We start from the raw sequence: 20,365 nt of genomic DNA, 5'->3' as shown, positions 1-20,365 counted from the left end.
AAGGATACTTTGAGCTATGGTTAAGCATCTTTAAGAACTTCAATACCCTCTTCGTAGACATCAGCTCACAAAAGTAGTACATAATAGTCAGCCCCCCTTATCTGCGATTTTGCTTTCTATAGTTTCAGTTACCTGCGGTCAACCTTGGTCCAAAAATATTAAATAGAAAATTCCAGAAATTAACAATTCATAAGTTTTAAATTGTACGCCATTCCTCACCTCTCCATCCTGCCCAGGACGTGAATCATACCTTAGTTCAGTGTATCCATATTGTATATGCTACCTGCCTGTTAGTCACTTCGTAGTTGTCTCTGTTATCAGACCAACTGTCCTGGTATCACAGTGCTGGTGAACAAGTAACCCTCATTTTACTTAATAATGGCCCCAAAGCGCATGAGTAGTGATGCTGGCAATTTGGAAATGCCAAAGAGAAGCCATAAAGAGGATGTATGTTTAAGGAAAAAACATCATCTACAGGGTTCAGTACTATCTGTGGTTTCAGACACCTGGTGGGGGTCTTGAAATGTACCCCCCAGAGATGAGGGGGAGCTTCTGTACTATCTAAAATTAAAAAACATGTGAGATAGACTGGGTTCATCAGAAAGGTGGCAGCAAAGTAAAACTTCCAAAAGAAAGGAGCTTTCTGATGCAAATACAACAGGCAGAAAGTCCAGTGCTTAGTAACACAGGCAGATTAGTGAAAACCACATTAATCAACCTGGGATACAGATTATCAACCACATTTGAAACACAGATTAACAGGAACAAATAAGGTACCCGGGTGGGAAGCATTTTTACAGCGAGGAACAAAAGTTGTAATCTTTGTTTAAATAAGACTTCAAACAGATTCCACATATCAATCAATCCTGAGATCATTAAAAAAAAAAAAAAAGATTAACTTCGAGAAATGCAACGCAGAGTGACCAAAGTTCTGACCTATTTTAGATCAATCAAGGTTTTCTACCTGGGCAAGTAGAATGCAATTAGCACTTGGGTGATTTTAAAGATTTCTTTTACAGTTGCCTTTAACCAGCTGGTAAAATAGCAGAACAGTGTGGCTGATGGCCAATGTTTATTTTTGTCCATTACCTATTTTTATTAAAAATGGGATTGTGGGCCACTGGGCCCCCGGCACATACACATATATTAAAATATCCCACATTGTAATTAGTGGCACAGAAGGGATTAGAGCAAATAAAGTGGCTATGTTTGCCACGGGTATAGTCTAGGTCAGACGTTTTGATGCTCTTGTGGCAGAACCTGGTGAATTTTATTTCAGAAGTCTAAAAATATAAAAAATATTTTCTTGCAAAGCAAGAGCTTTAATAGATGAGTCCCCTCCCGCCAAATAAAAATACACATAAAAAATACCTTAAGTGGACACTTATGGAGCAAAATAAGAAAATCCCTTGGCCAGAAAAATGGACAAATGCATCAACAATAGTGTCAGTGAAAGAAATTGGATCTTTGGACTCTGTTAACAAGGAACTCAGAATAAATCAAACTTCATGTAACTCTCTACCCAGGCACAGGGCTTTCTTCTCCTATGTGAGTCAGAACTTCAGCCTTTGAGTTCTTTAAAGGGAATAAAAAATAAAGTGATCACCTAATTGTTGACCCGTTAAATGCCCAAAGCACATGCTTACAGAAACCCAGAATAGGCCCTTTTACACTAAAGGCCAGAGTATGAGTTCTTAAGACAGTACTGTATCACTTGTTGGCTTCATTTTATAAAACTCACTGTTGTAAATAATGTTAGATTAATTTTCAAATAGTAAATGTAAGTAGATTTTTGCTTTGATCATTCAGAATCAACACCACCATGCCTGAGAGTACTGCCAATGCTAGTCTCCTGTGAATCTTCATATCAGAGACAAAGCAAAATGGAATGAGGGCAGGGCCAAACGGAATGAAATCTGGAAACACTGTGTCTTGGCCCAAGCAGCCGATAACATTGCCTTTGCCCTAGAAATCTCTGGAGAAACACTTAGACATAAGAAGGGAGGAGATAAAAGTACTCACGAGGATCCCGGACTTGCAGTGGGAGGGGGGCCTGAAGAAATGAAAGAAAAACAAAGGAAACTGTCAGGCTGGGTTACTGGCCCGCAGGCATGGGTGCAGGCAAACCACGGCAGATTAAAGTTCTCAAACCTCCTGAAGTGATACTTATTTTTCTGGGATTTCTTATTTTGCCCCAGTCGCGCTCCCTCCTCCCAACCACCTCTACAAAATAGCATACCAGTGAGAACTTGTCTATACCCTACAGTTGAGGGCAAATGCTAAGACAAGGGCTGAAAAATGAGTCCTCGCAGGACGCAGGGAGTTTCCAGTGGGAGGCTGAGTGCTTGCACCCCGACACTGACTGTACCAGCAGGGGCCTTTGCTGGCCCCTGGACAGAAAAGAGCACGTGTGCTGCAAACCTGTCCCACTTCCCTCTCACGGGCACAGAGGAGGCGCTGGGGGCTCAGCGCGATCTGGATTCTACTCCTGCTCTGGTGGTCAACCCTGAGCACGGTAGGTAACTACTGAGCCTTCTGACTTTGTAAAATGGTGCAATGGTGCCAGCGTTAGGGTGGCTGGGCACACAGGACATTCTCAGTATGTGCTCCCCGCCCCCCCTAGGACCCCCATGGAGGCTGAAGGCCAAAGGCCCTCCCAGGTAGGAGGCTGCTTACCAAACTTGACGAACAGGACTCCGGTGGTAGAAACCACCTTCTTGCCGTTGGTCGCCACGCACTGGAAGTAGCCCGTGTCGGTGGTGTCCAGGTTTCGAATCCGCAGCCGAGAGCCATAGTTGGTCGCCCGAAAGGAGATCCTGCGGGGCTCCTGGACCACAGGCGCGTCGTTTTTGAACCAGCGGATGGTGGGAGGCGGATTCCCAGAGACTTTGCAGTGCAGCTCAGCCGTCTGCCCCAGGGACGTGGTGATGTTATTCATGGGTTCATCGAGGGTCAGGTAAGAATCTGTGAGCACAGGGCGAAGGAGGCAGGTGAGAGGCGCAGGCAGCTGGAGAGCACCTCCAAGTACCCCAAATCCATAGCACGGTGCCCCAGCACCACAGAGAGACTGAACAGGAGCGGTATGGCGGAGACAGACGAGGCAGGAAAGCATCCATTTACCGAGACCCCATGACCATTAACAATCACTCACAGGGCCCGCTGCCTGGGAGGAAATGTGTTCCTAACCATTGTATAAACCCCAGTTTTCAAATGACTATACAGTACCCAAGGAGAAACGTACTTTCCAGGACAAGACAAAAGGAGCTCTTGTGTTGAGAGCATTAAAAAACAAAACAAAACAAAACTCATGATCCTTGTTACAGACTCAAACAATACAGTGAAGAAAAAGGAGTAAAATTCACCTAATATCTCCTCACCCCAAAATAACACCATTCTTAACATTGTGGAAAAGATCCTTCTAGCTTGTCCACTTTTGATAAGAAAGAAAGCATGAAAAACTGGAAAAACAGAAGCAACGTTATTTATAGTAAGTCAATGTTGTGGATACGTTCTGCAACTTTAAGAAAGACAACATATAACTAAACAAATTTTACCACAGGCTAATTGAGCTAAACAAGAGTTAAGTTCCCAAGGCATCTTATCAACATATAAACGAAACAACGTTGAAGGAAATGAAGTTATTCGAGGACCTGCGTATATTCACATGGCATAAGATCAGGAAGATGTCAGAAATCTTCCACCAGTGATGATATAAAGGTTGTGAAAGCCAGGTCACTGGCAGGCAAAGTGACCAAGGAATGCATATTTCCATAATGTTATTTATATCAACTGTAACACATTACAATATATAAAATTCTATGCATTTAAGTTTTAGTTGAGAAATAATTTACATTCTAGGAAATATACAGATTTTAGTTATACAGTTCTCTGAGTACTGATAAATGCATGTACTCATGTAACCAACATCCCTATCAAAATGTAGAACAGCCCTGGCTGGTGTGGCTCAGTTGGTTGAGCATCATCTATTGCACTGAAAGGTCACCAGTTTGATTCTGGGTCAGGGCACATGCCTGGTAGGGGGCATACAGGAGGAAGCCAATCAATGTTTCTTGCTGATGTTTCTATCTCTCCTTCTTTCTTTCTCTCTCTCTCTTTAAAAATTAATAAAAACATATTTGGAAAAGATAGAGAACATCCTCAACATCCCAGAAAGTACCCCGAGATCCTTTGTAGTTAATCCCTGCTCCCATCCACTCCTCTGCCCCCATTCCAGGCAACCACAACTCTGATTTCCTATCATCAAAGACTAATTTTTCCTGTTCTAAAATTTCAAATAAATGGAATCATAACATATGTATCTTTTGCATTGGCTTCTTTTGAGTTTTACTACATTAAACGTTTTAATAATGAAATAAATTTTATTTAAGCTTATCCTATATAATAAAGAGGTACTATGCAAATTGACCCTCATGCCCTTGCGTCACAAGATGGCCACCCCCAGGTCATCACAAGATGGCCACTCCCACATTGTCACAAGATGGCCGACAGGGGAGGGCAGTTGGGGGCCATCAGGATGTCAGGGGAGGGCAGTTGGGGGTGATTTGGCTGGCAGGGGAGCAGTTAGGTGTCAATCAGGCTGGCAGGGGAGTGGTTAGGGGGTGATCAGGCTGGCAGGCAGAAGCAGTTAGGGGCAATCAGGCAGGCAGGCAGGCGAGTGGTTAGGAGCTAGCAGTCCTGGATTGTGAGAGGGATGTCCGACTGCAGGTTTAGGCCTGATCCCACAGGGGTCGAACATCCCCGGAGGGATCCCAGATTGGAGAGGGTGCAGGCTGAGCTGAGGAACACTCCTCCCCCCACCCCACCCCCACCCGCCAGTGCATGAATTTTGTGCACTGGGCCTCTAGTTCTTTAATAATATAACATTTTAAAAATATATTTTATTGATTTTTTACAGAGAGGAAGGGTCAGGGGACAGGGATAGAGAGTTAGAAACATCAATGAGAGAGAAACATTGATCAGCTGCCTCCTGCACACTCCCCACTGGGGATGTGCCCACAACCAAGGTACATGCCCACGACCAGAATCGAACCTGGGACCCTTGAGTCCACAGGCTGACACTCTATCCACTGAGCCAAACCGGTCAGGGCAATAATATAACATTTTAAACATCATACTGATATTAATTGTGGAATCCAGTTGCTGAGAAAATAACTTATTTTTTTAAAATTAAGTTTAATTTTTAAAAATTGGTCTGTTTTTATGTATATGGATTTTCCTTTGATTTCGTTTTCCTGACTACCCATCCTAGGGTAGGTCCATACTGTACCTCCCATTGTTCTTCTGTCCTTTCTTGAAACCTAAACTGGGATGGCTTTTTAAGTGGCTGTCTGCTCTGCAGGACTACATGACCATAAGGGCAGGCATCTAGAATGTTTTGGTCATGACTGCAGGCTCAATCCCCAGTAGGGGGCATGCAGGAGGCAGCCAATCAATATTCTGCTCTCACATCAATGTTTCTCCCTCCTTCTACCTTCCTCTCTCCCAAAAAATCAATAAAAATATTTTTAAAGCAACTCCCAGAAAATAATATAAGAGAAAAACCTAGATGACCTTGAGTATGTTGATGACTTTTTAGATACAACACCAAAGACATGACCCATGAAAGAAATAATTGATAAGCTAAACTTCATTAGAAACTTCTGCTCTTAAAAAGGCAATGCCAAGAGAATGAGAAGACAAGCCACAGGCCGGGAGAAGATAGTTGTAAAAGACACATCTGAAAGGAGTGTTATCTAAAATATACAAAGAACTCTTAGAGCTCAATAATTGGCAAACAAACAATCTGATTTTTTTTTTAAAAAAAGAACTTAACAGACACCTCATAAAAGAAGTTATAAAAATGGCAAATAAGCCTAGAAAAGATGCTCCACATCATATGTCATCAGGGAAATACAAATTAAGACAACAATGAGATACCACCAGACACCTATTAGAATGGCCAAAATCCAGTACACTGAAATACCAAATGCTGACCAAGACATGGAGCAACAGAAACTCTCACTCTTTACTGGTGGGAATGCAAAATGCCACAGCCACTTTGGAAGACAATTTGGCAGTTTCTTCCAAAACTAAACATATTCTTACCCTTTGATCCAGAAATATTTCTCTTTGTTATTTACCCAAAGGAGGTGAAAAGTATGTTCACACAAAACCCTACACACAGATGTTTGTAGCTTTATTCATTTAACTGCCAAAACCTGCATGCAACCAAGGTGTCCTTCAGTAGGTGAAAGGACAAACTCTAGTACATCCAGACAATAGAATATTATTCAGCACTTAATAGTCATCATGAGCTATTAAGCCATGAAAAAACATGAAGGGAACTTAAATGCATATCACTAAGTGAAAGGAGCCAATATGAAAGGGCTACATACTGTATAATTTCAACTACATGACATTCTGTTAAAGGCAAAATGATGAGGACAGTAAAAAGATCAGTAGTTTCCAGGGGGTGGGGGTGGAGGGGAGGTGGGATGAATAGTTGGAGCACAGAGGATTTTTTGGGGCAGTGAAAATATTCTGTCTGGTACTATAGTAGTGGGCACATATCATTATGCACATATCATTCTATACAACCCCAAGAGTGAGCAGTAATGGAAACTATGGTATTTGGGTGGCAACGATATGTCAATGTAGGTTCATAAATTTCAACTGATGTACCATTCTGGTGGGTGATGTTGATAATTGGGGAGGAGATGCATGTGTGGGGACAGGGAGTATATAGGAAATCTCTGTATCTTCCTTTTAATATTGCTGTGAAACTAAAACTATTAGAAAAGTCTATTTTTTAAAAATCATTTTAACTGCAGCATCCATGCTTTTGGACAGAAATTATCAAACTTTTTAGTTTCAGGATGCCAATATACTCTTTAAAATATTGAATGCTTCAAAGAGATAAGTTTTAAATATTTATTTACCAATTTATTGAAAAGTTAAAAATAAGTTCATTACTTGTTAACATAAATATATATTTAGTGAAAAATACAATTGTAAGAAGAGTTGCATTGTTTTATATTGTTGTAAATCTATTATTGGGCTTAAAAGCAGACAGTTGGAGTCTCTTCTTTCTGCATTTAGTCTGTTGAGATATGTCATTTTGGTTGAAGTGTATGAAAGAAATATGGCCTCTCACAGTTGGAAAAGGGGAGAGGTCTTTGAATAGCCTTTTCAGATAATTTAGGATATCCTTTTTTGATACTACATCAAAATTCAACAAGTGGTAGCTTCTTAAAAGTTCATTGCAATGTGAAATCTGAAGCCATAGCAAAGAACTTTTCATAATCTGTTACACTTAAGTGAATTGGCTTATCCTGCTCTTTAAAGATCTTTTACCCACCTATGATTTTGAAACACTATGCATTGCCCATTTAGAAAAGATTGGCTCAATGAGTTATGTAGATCTTCCAAATATGGACACATGTGATCATACAATATAGAAAAACTGTACTCAGTAGTATCACCACCAAGCTCTTCAGGAAAGATTGGCAAGCTGTCAAGCTCATGGTGGATGCTAAATGTTTTACCAAATTTAATTTTTTATTGGAAGCTCAAATTTTATTGTTGGCAATTAACATCACTTCCTGTTTACTTAATATGGCAGGTTCATTTTGTTCATTTTCAAGAATATTCAAGAATAATGTCAGTCATTCAAGTAAAAAAATGAGCAGTTCAGCTCACAACTCAAACGCTTTTCTTTGTGACAACTATAGTACTTCCGCAGTGAGTGGGAGTGCTTATGTACACCTCCCATTTCAACATGGGGAATATTAAAAACATGTACCGAAGGGTCAAGATGTACTCAAGTTAGTAATTTTTACTACTTCATCAAAGACCGTCTTAAGTACGGTTGGCTTTAAAAAAATGAAGTGCATGATGGTGGAGAATACGACTTCTAGCGTAATTTGTTAGTTTGTTACCACTATCTTGATTTGTGCTAAGATGCCAGCACTTTTATCTACCATTGTTTTTGCACAGTTGGGATGGGTAAACTGTGGTTCAGAGGACTTATCCCAGACCTATCCCAGCTAGGAGAAGGCAAAGCCAGGGTCTGGATTCCAAGCTTAGTGCTCTTTCCATCATACTCCACAGCTGCCCTTTTGTTGTGTATGTAATAGGTTCGATTTCAAATCCAGTTGTTTGTGACTTAAGTGACGTTGTTTTAATTCAAGTTGTTTATGACAAAGAAAAAAAGTTGCTTTGATAGAAGAATGAAGTAAGTGGTATCAGTATGTCAGCATCCCACATTGCTTTGATATAAGAATGAAGGAAGTCATGCCAGGATGTCATCATTCGACATCTGTTGTCCTTGATAAGCAATCAGCAGCAGAGCTGTGGAGGGGCCCCTGGGGGAGCATGGGAAGAACATGTGGAGAAGCAACAAGGGCAAGGGGACATTTAGACTGTAAATACTGAGAGCTTGTGAGGACTGCTGGAGAGTTTTGGTTTGGGTGAAACCTAAAAACTCTCAGTAGACCCTTGGGAATTCGCTCCTGTCTTGGCAAGGCACTGCATGCAGACAGTGGTGATGAACCCTGCAGAGGCCTGGAGAAAGAGATCAGCAGCCTCCCAACACAGGCGTCTTTGTTCCCTAGCAATGTGCTCTAGGAACAGGGGACTTCTACTTTTGCGCTGGCAACTTGAAACCAGCTCTTTGGTTGGTTGCCTACTCTCCCCAGTGCCACCTCCTATAAAAAGGTGCACCTTATATTAAACTTGGACTTTATTCCTTCACTTCCCCTTGCCTGGAACAATAGTGTAATTAATCTGTCATTTATTTGGAATATGTTATTTCTTTACTAGAGGCCTGGTGCACAAAATTCTTGCACCCAGGATGGGGGGTGGTGGTCCCTCAGCCGGGCCTGTGCCCTCTTGCAGTCCGGGAGCCCTTGGGGTATGTCCGACCGATGGCTTAGGCCCTTCCATGGGGAGCAGGCCTAAGCCAGCAGTCGGACATAAGCCAACCGTCGGACATCCTTAGCGCTACTGCGGAGGCGGGAGAGGCTCCCGCCACTGCTGCTGCGCTCGCCAGCTGTGAGCCCAGCTTCTGGCTGAGTGGCGCTCCCCCTGTGGGAGTGCACTGACCACCAGGGGGCAGCTCCTGTGTTGAGTATCTGCCCCATGGTGGTCAGTGTGCATCATAGTGACGGGTCATTCTGCCGGTGGGCTGAAACCAGCTCTCCAACAAACCCGAGGAGTCCTGAATACTGAGAGGGCACAGGCCAGCCCAAGGAACCCCACCCATGCACTACTGGGGCCAGGGAGGGACACGGGAGGTTGGCCAATTGGGGAGGGACCACGGGAGGGCTCCAGGGCATGTCTGGCCCGTCTCACTCAGTCCCAATTGGCCGGACCCCAGCAGCAAGCTAACCTACCTGTAGGAGTATCTTCCCCCTGGTGGTCAGTGCACGTCAGTGCACGTCATAGCGAGCGGTTGAGCCACCTTAGCATATCATTAGTATATTATGCTTTGATTGGTTGAATGGCCAATGGGACGACCAGACACTTAGCATATTAGGCTTTTATTATATAGGATTTTGCTCATTAAGAGATATTATCCTATATGCTGTCAGCTTGTAAAATTATTATAATCCCCACAGCAAACCTCTGCTAAATTGCAAGCAAAGAACCAACTGTGTCTGAGCATAACTTTTGCTGCCTCCCACAAAACAAAAAACAAAGCACCTTTTCTGCTCCTCTCGGTCCTAGTCTAGTGTGAGGCTCTCAGAACAAAATGGTTTAGTCCTGAGCACCATAAGCCAGAGAGAGGCTTGTATGGCCTGTTTTCTATTTCTGAATAAGCAGCTTGGGATTTGGGAGTAATCCTAAGTGATTGTGGTAGATCTGGGCAAACATTTGGGACTTAATAAAAAGAGAGTTGATATTTTTATAATGTAGGAAAATGAAATGACAGTATTCTTTCACTGCTACCATCTTCTCCATTACCTACAGAAAGTGATGATGATGGCTAACATTTTTTGAGCATTTATGAGGTACCAGACACCATTCTAAGTACCTTGTACATATTAATTTATTTAATCTTGAAAACAATCCTATGAGTTAGATACTATCATTACCCTCACTTTCAAGATAAGGAAAGGAGATGCAGAGAGATTAAGTGATTGCCCAAAGTCACGCAGCTAGAAAGTGGCAGAGCCAGGACCCAGACCCAGACCTGTAGACACAAAAGACCGTACTGTTAGCCAATGCACTGCTTCCCTATAAACCCAGACTGTCTCTCATTGTCCACCACCACCTCTAACCAGAACTACAGAATAGGCTTGCTCTTTTTATGAGTCCTTCCAGCACGTGACAATACCCGCTGGTGCTGAGAACAACTAAATCACTACTAGTCACATATGACGTAACTGGAAGTCATCATCGAGAATGAACTTTTTAAATACAGCCCAGGCAACGTTCATACTGACGCTTAATCAACCTAAAAAGTGAACTGTGAGAAAAAAGAAGTTTATGAGCGCTCTGGGAATTGAGACTCTATTTCCTCTTTTTTTCCTTTTTGTATTTTCCTCAGCACTCCATGTGTTATTGGGAACTTCATAGGCATTTAATAAATGCTGGTTGATTAAGTAAATGGAAGGCTCAAGTGTATTTTGGGCAAATGAGCTTCGGCGACACCCCATTTATTACTTACTCGTTTGACAAGACGTCACATCTACAAATCCCTCCCAACATTTATTACTTAATTTTCAAAGTGCCCTCCCACTCTCCTCAGGGAGAGAGGCGGGGCCAAGAGTTATATTCCCGTTTTGACAGGTGAGAGAAACTGAGATATAAAGAGTTTAACAGTCCTTTGCCATGGCAACCCAGCCAGTCAGCCGGCGAGCCAGTTACAATTAGGCTCAGGGCCTGGGTCTCAGTATCAAAGAGGAGCATGCCAAAATCCTCGTCTCCTACAGGACCGATCCTTTTCAGAGGAGGGAGGAGGTTCCCGACATGAAATAAAATGCTTAGCTAAACATAAAGGAAGGCTGCCAAACACAGTTAGGTCATCACATTTGACTTTGAGAGAACATTCTGTTCACGCTATCAACCTGCATTCACTTTCAGCACACTTCACCATAAATACTTCTGACTCACTATCTCGGGAAATATTTTTTATCTTAATAAACTCAATGCAAAACGTAATCTAAATCGGCTTGCGCATTCTTGAGCCTGAGCCACAAGCTGCATTTAATAAAAATCAGTGGAAATAGCAAGGGACTTCTGAATAACCACAGTTTGTTATCTGATGTGGGGCTGCTGGGAAGTTCTGAACACACGGAGAGCAGGTCAGTAAGCTGAAGGTATGGAGAGAGCCTGAGGCCACTGGGTGACCCCACTTGTTGGACCTTAGTTCCCACTGGCACTATTCATGTTAATGGAGTCAGCAGGGGCATTAAGAACATAGTTCTGAAATTGGACAGCTTGGCTTCATATCTGAGTACCATCTCTCACTTGCTGTTATTTAACATCTCCAAGTCTCATTTTCCTCAACCACAAAATTTATATATATAAAACCCTAATATGCAAATAGACCGAATGGCAGAACAACTGAACAATCGGTCTCTTTCACGTGCACTGACCACCAGGGGGAAGGCATGGACCATGGCGGGTGTTAGCAGCAGGCCACAGAGCATGGAACATGGTGGGCATCGGCTGCGGCGGGATGGTGGAGCAGGTCAGCAGGGGTGCCAGACCAAGGCAGGGCGCTGGTCGCTGTCATCTGGGCGAGCCTCTGGCGGTTACTGAAAATTCTTTGCTCTCGTGTGCCACAGTCCCACTTGGCACTCGCACCTGCTGCCAGTACCAGCCCTGCTCGCACCTGCTGCCAGTGCCTAGCACCAGTCCGATCGCCCCTGAGGGCTTCTCCACCTCCCCCTGCTCCTGAGGTGCAATCATGGCAGCAGCTGCCGCTTGCACCCACTGATGGTGTCAGCCCCAATCACTCCGTGCCATCAGTGGGTGCGAGCGGGGCCAGTGCTGTCAGTGTGTGGGAGTGGCGGTGGGAGTGGGTTTGCTGGCAGAGAGGGGACTGGGGACTGTGGCGGAGGGGTTGGGCAGGGGCGCGATGATGGGCCAAGACCCGCCCCTGTGCCCACCATAGCCTCATGGCCCATAGTTCCTTTCAAGGTGCACAAATTCATGCACTGGGCCTCTAGTGAGTTAATTATTATAAGTACCCAGTAGTGATGTTGTGAAGGTTAAATAAGATAGCTCATCCTTGGAACCTCAAAGCATTCACTACAGGGAGTTATCATAAGCTAGAACCAGAGATTCTCAACCCTCCCTGAACATCACTATCGTCTGGAGAATAAACAAAACAAAACACTGATACCTGGGATCCTAATTTAATTGACCCTGGGTGCAGTTCAGGATAAGCATTTTTTTAGACAGTCCTCAAATGATTCTCCTGCATAGTCAACAAGAGAACACTTGGCTAAAGTCATAGCTATGGTTTCCTGACCACCGATTCTTGCCTGGCTTCCTGTTGAGCCCAGCTTTTATTGCTAAAAAAATCTCTAGGAGGATTCTCCACTACAATCCCCATTGTTCAGAAGCAGAAATCAAGTCTGAGTCTTAAGCATGTTGCCTAAGGTCATATTAGTGATAAAGAGTGGAACCACTTCTCCAACTCAAACTTCTGCCTTGAACTCCCCAGTTTTGAACCTATGTCCTTAATTAAGTAGAGAGATGGCTCGATAAAAGTAAACATTTACTGGTTGGGTAAAGCTTTCATGGGCATCCCATAAACATCAAAAGAAACAAAGTGCTGTGCTGGGCTGGGCTGGGTCCTGGCCTCACACTCACATTTTCTTGAGAGCTCAAGTCCTAATGTGCCAAGCTGAGCTCAGGATGGTGACCTCTGAGTAACAAGAGTGGGTTTAAATTGTGTCCACAGGACCAAAGACAACAAACAGTCAATAATGAAGCTCCTTTTTGGGGAGCAAACCCCCTTTAAATCTGGATTAATGGGCAAAGACAACTGCCTTTGTAGGTCTTTCCTTAGGAAGCACAGTAAGTACACATAGCAACACAAAGGAGTTTAAGAAAACTTCGCTAGCTAGAGACTTGTTTTAATGAATAGGTCATTTTTATAAGTAGGCCAATTGTATGTAAATGGACTCTTAAAAGCTCAGGGAAATTAGTTTTTCCTTCTAAGTAGTTAAGATCTACAGAGTGGCTGACCTTCAACATTTAGATTGCTTTTGAGTTCCTGCTATAATTAATAAAGGTAGGAGAGGGGGAAAAATGTGTTGAACACGGACTCCATCAGTCAGTTACATATATTACCGCATTTTAACCTTTCTAGAAACTCTGTGATGTATTCCTATTTTAAGGAAGATGCCTGGGCTTACAGAGGTTTTAGCATAGCTAGGCTCATCGTGGCTGGGATTGGAACCCAGTTCTACCCAACACCCATCCCAACTTGTCCCTTACCATGCTACTATTTTATACCTTGCTGTCATTAAGAACTTCTTCCATGAGCAACTCACCTGAAACTATCCAGATGATCTTTACCAGCCCTTATTTTTACTCCAAGAGCAGGTAATCTAATTGGATCACTGGCAACTGCCAACAAGGTTATTCAGGAACCTTTTTTCTAGTTATAAACTTTTGTGATTTATTTCAGTAGCCCATTTATTAACATTTTTTCAACTGTTTTTATTATTTGGTATCATTTTGGTACTTCACGTTTATCATGTGTGCATGTGTCATTTAAATTTAGTCATAATAAGAATACAGTAGTCCCCTCTGATCCGTGGTTTTGCTTTCCACAGTTTCAGTTACTTGTGGTAAACTGTGGTCTGAAAAAATTAAATGGAAAATTACAGAAACAAACAACTCACAAATTTTAAATTGTGCACCACTCTGAGTAGTGTGATGAAATCTCATGCCACCCTTCTCAGTCCCACCCAGGACGGGAATCATTCCTTTGTGTATTGTATTCATGCTATATGCGCTAACCACCCCCGGTAGTCACTAGTCACCCTCTTGGTTATCAGTATTGTTGCAATATTGCTGCAGTATTGCGGTGCTTATGTTCAAATAACCCTTATTTTACTTAATAATGGCCCAAGGCACAAGAGTGGTGGTGCTGGCAATTCAAATATGTTAAAAAGTACCTTAAAGTGCTTCTTTTATGAAAAAGGTATGTAGGTTCAGGAAAAAGCATTATAGATACGTATGGTCCAGTACTATCTGCAGTTTCCGATATCCATGTATTGAAACATACCCTTCATGTTTAAGGGGGGATTACTGTATTTAGAAATTATGAGCAGAAACACACTTATCAGGATAATGACTTGATTTTTGACATAAAATTCTTGAAAATAAAATTCAAAAGGACACAGGTTGGCATGAAAATTGGTCCCCGCATCTTAGAGAAATATTTCCAAACTTATTTCTGACTCCCTTGATCTTCACCCATCCTAACTTTATAATTATTTATTTATTTATTTTTCACAAAGCCACCATCTTTAGCTGAATACTAGTCTGATGAGTAAATCCATGGGCCTATATTCTTGATAGAGGGAATATCTACCTTTGAAGGAGTCATTTCCCAACCCTGGAAAATCAAACCAAATAAGACCAGAAAAAGCACAAGCTAGTCCTTTGCTTCACTATAACTCAGTAAGGTTCTAAGTTAAAAACAACCAAAAAGCAATGCTCTTGACTCTTGGGCTGAGGCCCTGCATGCCACACTGCAACCTGAAAACTGCATTCTCCCCCTTTATGGTTGAGTTATAAGCCTTTGTAAAATGCTGACAGACCTTAACTATAGCGGGACAGGATGAGTGGGTTTGCATAATGAACTTTTAAATGACTGGAGATAATATCTAGAAGGCCAAGCCTGAGATACATTTCTGGTTTGGGCTGTGGGCCAATGCAAACAGAACACATCATAAGTCATCGCTGTGATTTCAATACTGTGGATAGGAGACGCCTCAGCATCAGCATGATGCGTGATGCTCACTAGGGAAGCCCGTGGATGCTTCTGCCTCATGCAAAGGTAACAGTTGTGCTTTCAGCCCTGCTCAGGGAGCCTGGTGCGAGGAAAAACCAAGCTACACTCAGGGCCTTCAAAGAAGTCACTGTGTATTTTCACTATCCTGTCCTGACTCCGTGAGGCAGCGGCTTTTGTCCAGTCATAATAAATTCTCGAGTGTTTGATGCTCTAAATGGAGCCCAGTGGCTTTCAAAAGACAAGTTTGCCATTCTGGCCAAGGAATGTCTATGCCTATAGGGACCACAGAGTTCCACCATCTCAGTTTTCTAAAGTCACATCTTGATTGAACGGGAAACAAATCCCTTTGTGCGCCAATCAGCATTCCCACTTGATTTCACTGAGCCCAACATTCCAGTTCAGCTTTTCCCAGAATATAAGCTTCAGGAAACATGCAAGGGCACACACACCAGTCTTTCCTCTCATCTCCATTCACTGTGCAAGATTTGTGTTTTGAAATTTGAAAGAATTTGCTGACTTGGCCACACCTCAGATCTCCCAGTAATGGGGTAATGCATGGGAGAAATCCTTGTCACCTGAATATTCTGTTGTGAATGGGGTGGTTCTGTCCTCAAATTTTAAACCAAATTGCTCAAAAATTAGACCTTTTTTTGTTGTCTAAAAATGCTACTGGTTTTTCAAGAACACAGAAAAGTATTGAGTAATTTGGAGATGACAACTGAAGTAGATACTATTTTCTTAGCAGCAAGAGGCAACAATCAAACACACAAGACTGTGACCAGGCCTTTTTCATCGTTACAGCACCTTAAACCTAGCACAGGTTTGCTGTGGAGAGATGCGTAAAATATTTAACGAATAAAAGAGCAAATGGATTTATGTGCCTGTGCTCAAAGGTCTTGCATCCTGGCTATGTAGTGAAACATGTAAAGAAACAATCATTATGAGCTGGGTATATTCAGGGTGACAGAGGACATGTAACCCGCTTCTAAACCTGGGGTAACAGAAGGACTTGCAAAGGACGTGACACTTAGCAATTCATGGGACTTTTGCAAAGGAGGAAATATGGTCTCTATCCTTCAGGAATGCCTTTAAGATCTTGAAGAAAGGAGGAAATATTCCAGAATCTAATTTGAAAGTACAAGTCAGAGTGAGAGTCAAAGCTAAGTGTGTGGTCAAGAGGTTGAGTGTTGAAGGAGTTTGGGAGAGAGATCAAAATGGGCAGGCCAGGGTTAGTGCACATCCATGGCGGGGGGTGGGGGGGGCGGGGGGGGAGGGGGCAGTCCTCTGCCATTTATCAGGCAGAGTGGGCAAGACCCAGAGCAGAGTGGAGAGGGAGAGAAAGCCCAGACTTCCTGTCCTCTTGCTGGAATGCACAGGCATTTCGGGGAGGGGAGGAATAGAGAGGAGTGGAAAACAAAAGAATAGTAAGAAAATACACCTGTGCAGACATTGGAAGAGCTGAGCTAGAGCTGGGCTTCAGGAAATGTGAGCTGACCCAGCAGGGCAGGGAGGATAGGGCTGGGAGGAGCTGTGATGGAGAGGAGGGTTTGCCAGGGCTCCGAGCTTGGATCCCTATCTCTTCATCCCCAATTAGGTCTGACCTCAGGAATCCAGGGAAAAGCAGACACACGAGATCACAATTCCCATTTGAGATTCTAGGAAGTGAAATACATTCTTTAGAATAGCATCCATTTACTGAAGACACACCTTGTGGTAGATTCTGTGCTAGGAAGTAAAAGTGATTCAGACATAGTCCCTGATTATGAAGGGTTCCCAAAGGAGACAGGATATGAAAGGATTATCATAGATAGTAGAAAAGAGTGTCACGAGAGAGACACAGAGACTATATGATGGGAGCATACTCTGGGAGATTCCCAGATGAACTTGCTCTGATGATGGGCTAACCAAGGGGCCTTCAGATGGGGACTCCCATGGAATGAAGTGAAAATAAGCATAAAGATTTTTGATCCTATCACACAGTTTGTTTAAAAAAAAAAAAAAAAAAGAAAGCACAGGCCCTGGCCGTTATGGCTTAGTTGGTTGGGCATCATCCCATTCACCAAAAGGTGGTCAGAGCGCATGACTGGGTTGTGGGCTTGGTCTCAATGTTCCACTCTCACATTGATGTTTCCCTTTTTCTCTGCCCATCCCTTCATCTCTCTAAAAAAAAATCAATAAAAATATTAAAAAACAAAACAAAACATCTGACTGAAGCCACATGAAAGACCCTGAGCAAGAACCATCTAGTGGAGTCTAGTTAACTCCCAGAACCTGGAGAGATAATAAGTGAATGGTTGAAGCCACTGAGTTTAGAGTCGTTTGTTAACTACAATAGAGAATTGATACACAGAAAGCACATATTTTAAGACCTGTCATATAGCAGGAACTTGTTCTGTATGTATTTATTGGGTGGGTGAATGGATGGATAGCAGTCACTAGGGAGTCAGCCTAGAAAGAGCACTGGCTGCCCTGAGGACTGGCTGTGCGATCCTAGGTAATCACTTCGCATCTATAGTCTGCATTTACACATCTGTCTGATAAGAGGACAGAACTAAGAGATCTCTGAGGTTCATTCCCAACTCAAACCTCCCTGGGCACTGAAGAGTAACTATGAACATCCATGTATTTGTTTACGTGACCATCTCTGTAATCAGCCTGTCAAGGCTCCGATCGCATGCGAAAGCTTACAGAAGCTAACTCAAGCTGTGTAAGAAGGTGAGGAGGGATGGGCGAGGTGAGTGGGGAATTTAACAAAGGATGGAAAGGTTTTCTCATGCAGCCTGGCAAGGAGTCGGGCCAGGCCTTCAGAGGAACAGAAACCGAGACTGGAAAGCTGCTGGGAACCAGGTCCGGATGCTCCCTCCACTCCCAATCTCTAGATTCTCGCTAGGAATCTGCTCTGCTTAAATAAACCTCCTTTCTCTGCACTCTCTGCAAACCAAATTTCCCGAGTTCTCTGCATTTCCAGCAGAGGGTGATCATTCTACAGGCCCCATGTTGACCTCATGGCAGTACCAGCAACTTACACGCACTGACTGGCTGTCTCTGAGTCCCAATTCCAAATTCCCAGGACAGACACTCTGACCCAATGAGAGTCAGGTATCCACTCCTGGTCCAATCAGCTCTCCTCAGAGTGGCAGGGCTCCAAATATAAACACAGCCACGATTATTAGACATCAGGGGTTATTGTATGCAGGCAGCCTCCCTGAAAGTTGTCTATTACAAAGTCCAAGAAAATGAAGTAATCACTGCATAGATTATTGATAATGATGAGAATTCTCCAACTTAAGCTCCTCCATCTTCATGTGCATTAAAATCCTTTCCAAAGCCACTGCAGAAACTAACAAATTTCAGAATAAAAGTGAGTTTTTACACTCATTTAGGTTCCACACAATTGTCATTGTTTTCTAGAGCCTTTAGGATAACCCTGTGAAGGTTATGACAATGCTGGCTGGTGAGGGCACCTCAATCTCTGGTTACCAGGGCATGCTAGGCTGCCTCCCTCCTGGCCACTTTATTAGAAGATGTGATTTGAAGACCATAAACTAATGTCTCCACTGAACTCCAACATCAATTACTGAGAGCTATTGAGGATCTGGGTATCTCTTTGGAAGCCACCCTATTTCTGGATGGCCCAGCAAGAGAATCAAGGCAAGCCATTAGAAGATTCCGCAGAAATGTAGGTGCCTCAAGATTAAAGCTACTGAATAAAGGAAAAGCAGTTATTTTTGACGTGTTGACAATCACTTTAGGACCTGGTTCTTATTAGCCCCATTTTGCTTTTTAAAAGGTTTCCTTTCTTTTTCCTTTTCTTTCCTATTTTCTTTTACTTTTATTCTTTTTTTTGTACTGAAAATGTCCAGAAATTTGGAACAGAAACTTACAATAAAACACAACCCCTGACCCTCTGATCTATCAATCTTTCAAATAAACAAAAATACCTATAAAAGCCTAGAAGAAGGTATGTCTTGGTAGTTACCTGATATCAGTTGTTGTGCTGGTCATAACCTTATAATTGCTTTTTGGGAACTGGAGTAGAATGAAGAGAACAGGAAAATGCAACAAATGAGTGTGTGTGTGCGTGTGCGTGTGCGTGTGTGTGTGTTGTGTGTGTGTGTGTGTGTGTGTACGCACACGTGCGCATGTGCATGTGTGAAAGAGAACTCAAGAACTCATTTGGCTGTAAATGCTTTAAAATCTTACATATTCCAACAGGACACCCTCTTGCATATTTTTGTTCCAATCATTCCATTTTGCAAGCTGCATTATTCACAAATGAGACATTCAAGAAACACCAATTCTGAAATAAAAACGTGCACACCACCAGTGGAAAAGCAAACAAAAGCAGCTAATGTACTGTGGCTAAAAAAATTTTCAAACAAAGTGGCAGTAATTTACTGCCCTTGCTCTTAGCTGGACCGCATGAACATAATCAGAACCCCCAGGACTGATGGGAAAGTGTGATTTACAGTAAGTCTCAGGATAATAAAAGAAAATGAAAAAGCAAATTGCGCATGAACATGAAAGCTGTATTTCTTCTGCTTTCAGCAACTGAATCAAATTTCCAGCCAGAATTTCAGAGAGAAACTTAGAAGTCCCTCAAGAAGCAAGCTCTGAGCTAACCAGCAGCCACACGTGGACACTGCCCCGGCAGCTTGAATGACATAATTAATATTTGGAGATGACATTGATTAGAAAGACGCACACTACACCATCTGTGTGAGTAGAAGTAAAGAGGTAGGCAGACCTGGATTTGAGTCTTGGCTATGTCACTTCTAATCTGGCATCTTCCAGCAGATTATTTAACATCTAGAAGCTCTTGTAATACCTGCTGAGTCAGACTGTTAGGTTGATTAAATGAGATAAAGTATCTAAAGCCCTTCGAAGGCTATTTAGTACATGCTAGTCTCAATAAATTATAAATTATACACTTCCTTAAATAAGTTAGTATAGTCAAGGCACTTAGAATAGTATCTGGTACATAGTCAACTCCTATATAAGTGTTTGTCAGTATTATTACTGTACAATAAAATCTTAGTTAATAGAATTTAGACAGTAGGGTGGCTAAGTTAATTCATTTTCATGGTAAAAACCTCCTTCAAACCACATCAGTGCTCAAAGTTATTGAAAATTCTTCTGAAATATATTAGTCTAGCCCTGGCTGGTATGGCTCAGCTGGTTAGAGCATCGAACTGTGTACCAAGAAGTCACAGGTTCCATTACCAGTCAGGCCACATGCCTGGGTTTTGGGTTCACTCCCTGGTCAGAGTGTGTACGGGAGGCAACCAGAAACCGATTCTCTCTCTCTTTCTCATTCTCTTTTCCTCTCCCTTCCTCTCTCTTTAAAATTAGTGGAAACATATCCTCGGATAAGGATTAAAA

At 42.7% G+C, this 20,365-nt stretch overlaps 1 protein-coding gene across 1 annotated transcript in view; it reads right to left on the bottom strand.

Annotated features, from left to right (window-relative positions):
- Positions 1-20,365, bottom strand: part of ROR1 (receptor tyrosine kinase like orphan receptor 1) — a 166,868-nt gene that overhangs the window by 129,652 nt on the left and 16,851 nt on the right. The window contains exons 2-3 of the mRNA XM_036351568.1: positions 2,677-2,964; positions 2,023-2,053 (exon numbers count right to left, since the gene is read on the bottom strand). Coding sequence (XP_036207461.1) covers positions 2,023-2,053; positions 2,677-2,964 — 319 coding nt within the window. The remainder of the gene's footprint in view (positions 1-2,022; positions 2,054-2,676; positions 2,965-20,365) is intronic.

This window comes from Myotis myotis, unplaced genomic scaffold (assembly GCF_014108235.1).
Source record: "Myotis myotis isolate mMyoMyo1 unplaced genomic scaffold, mMyoMyo1.p scaffold_m19_p_2, whole genome shotgun sequence".
Taxonomy (NCBI): domain Eukaryota; kingdom Metazoa; phylum Chordata; class Mammalia; order Chiroptera; family Vespertilionidae; genus Myotis; species Myotis myotis.
This window is presented reverse-complemented; position numbering and strand designations above follow the sequence as displayed.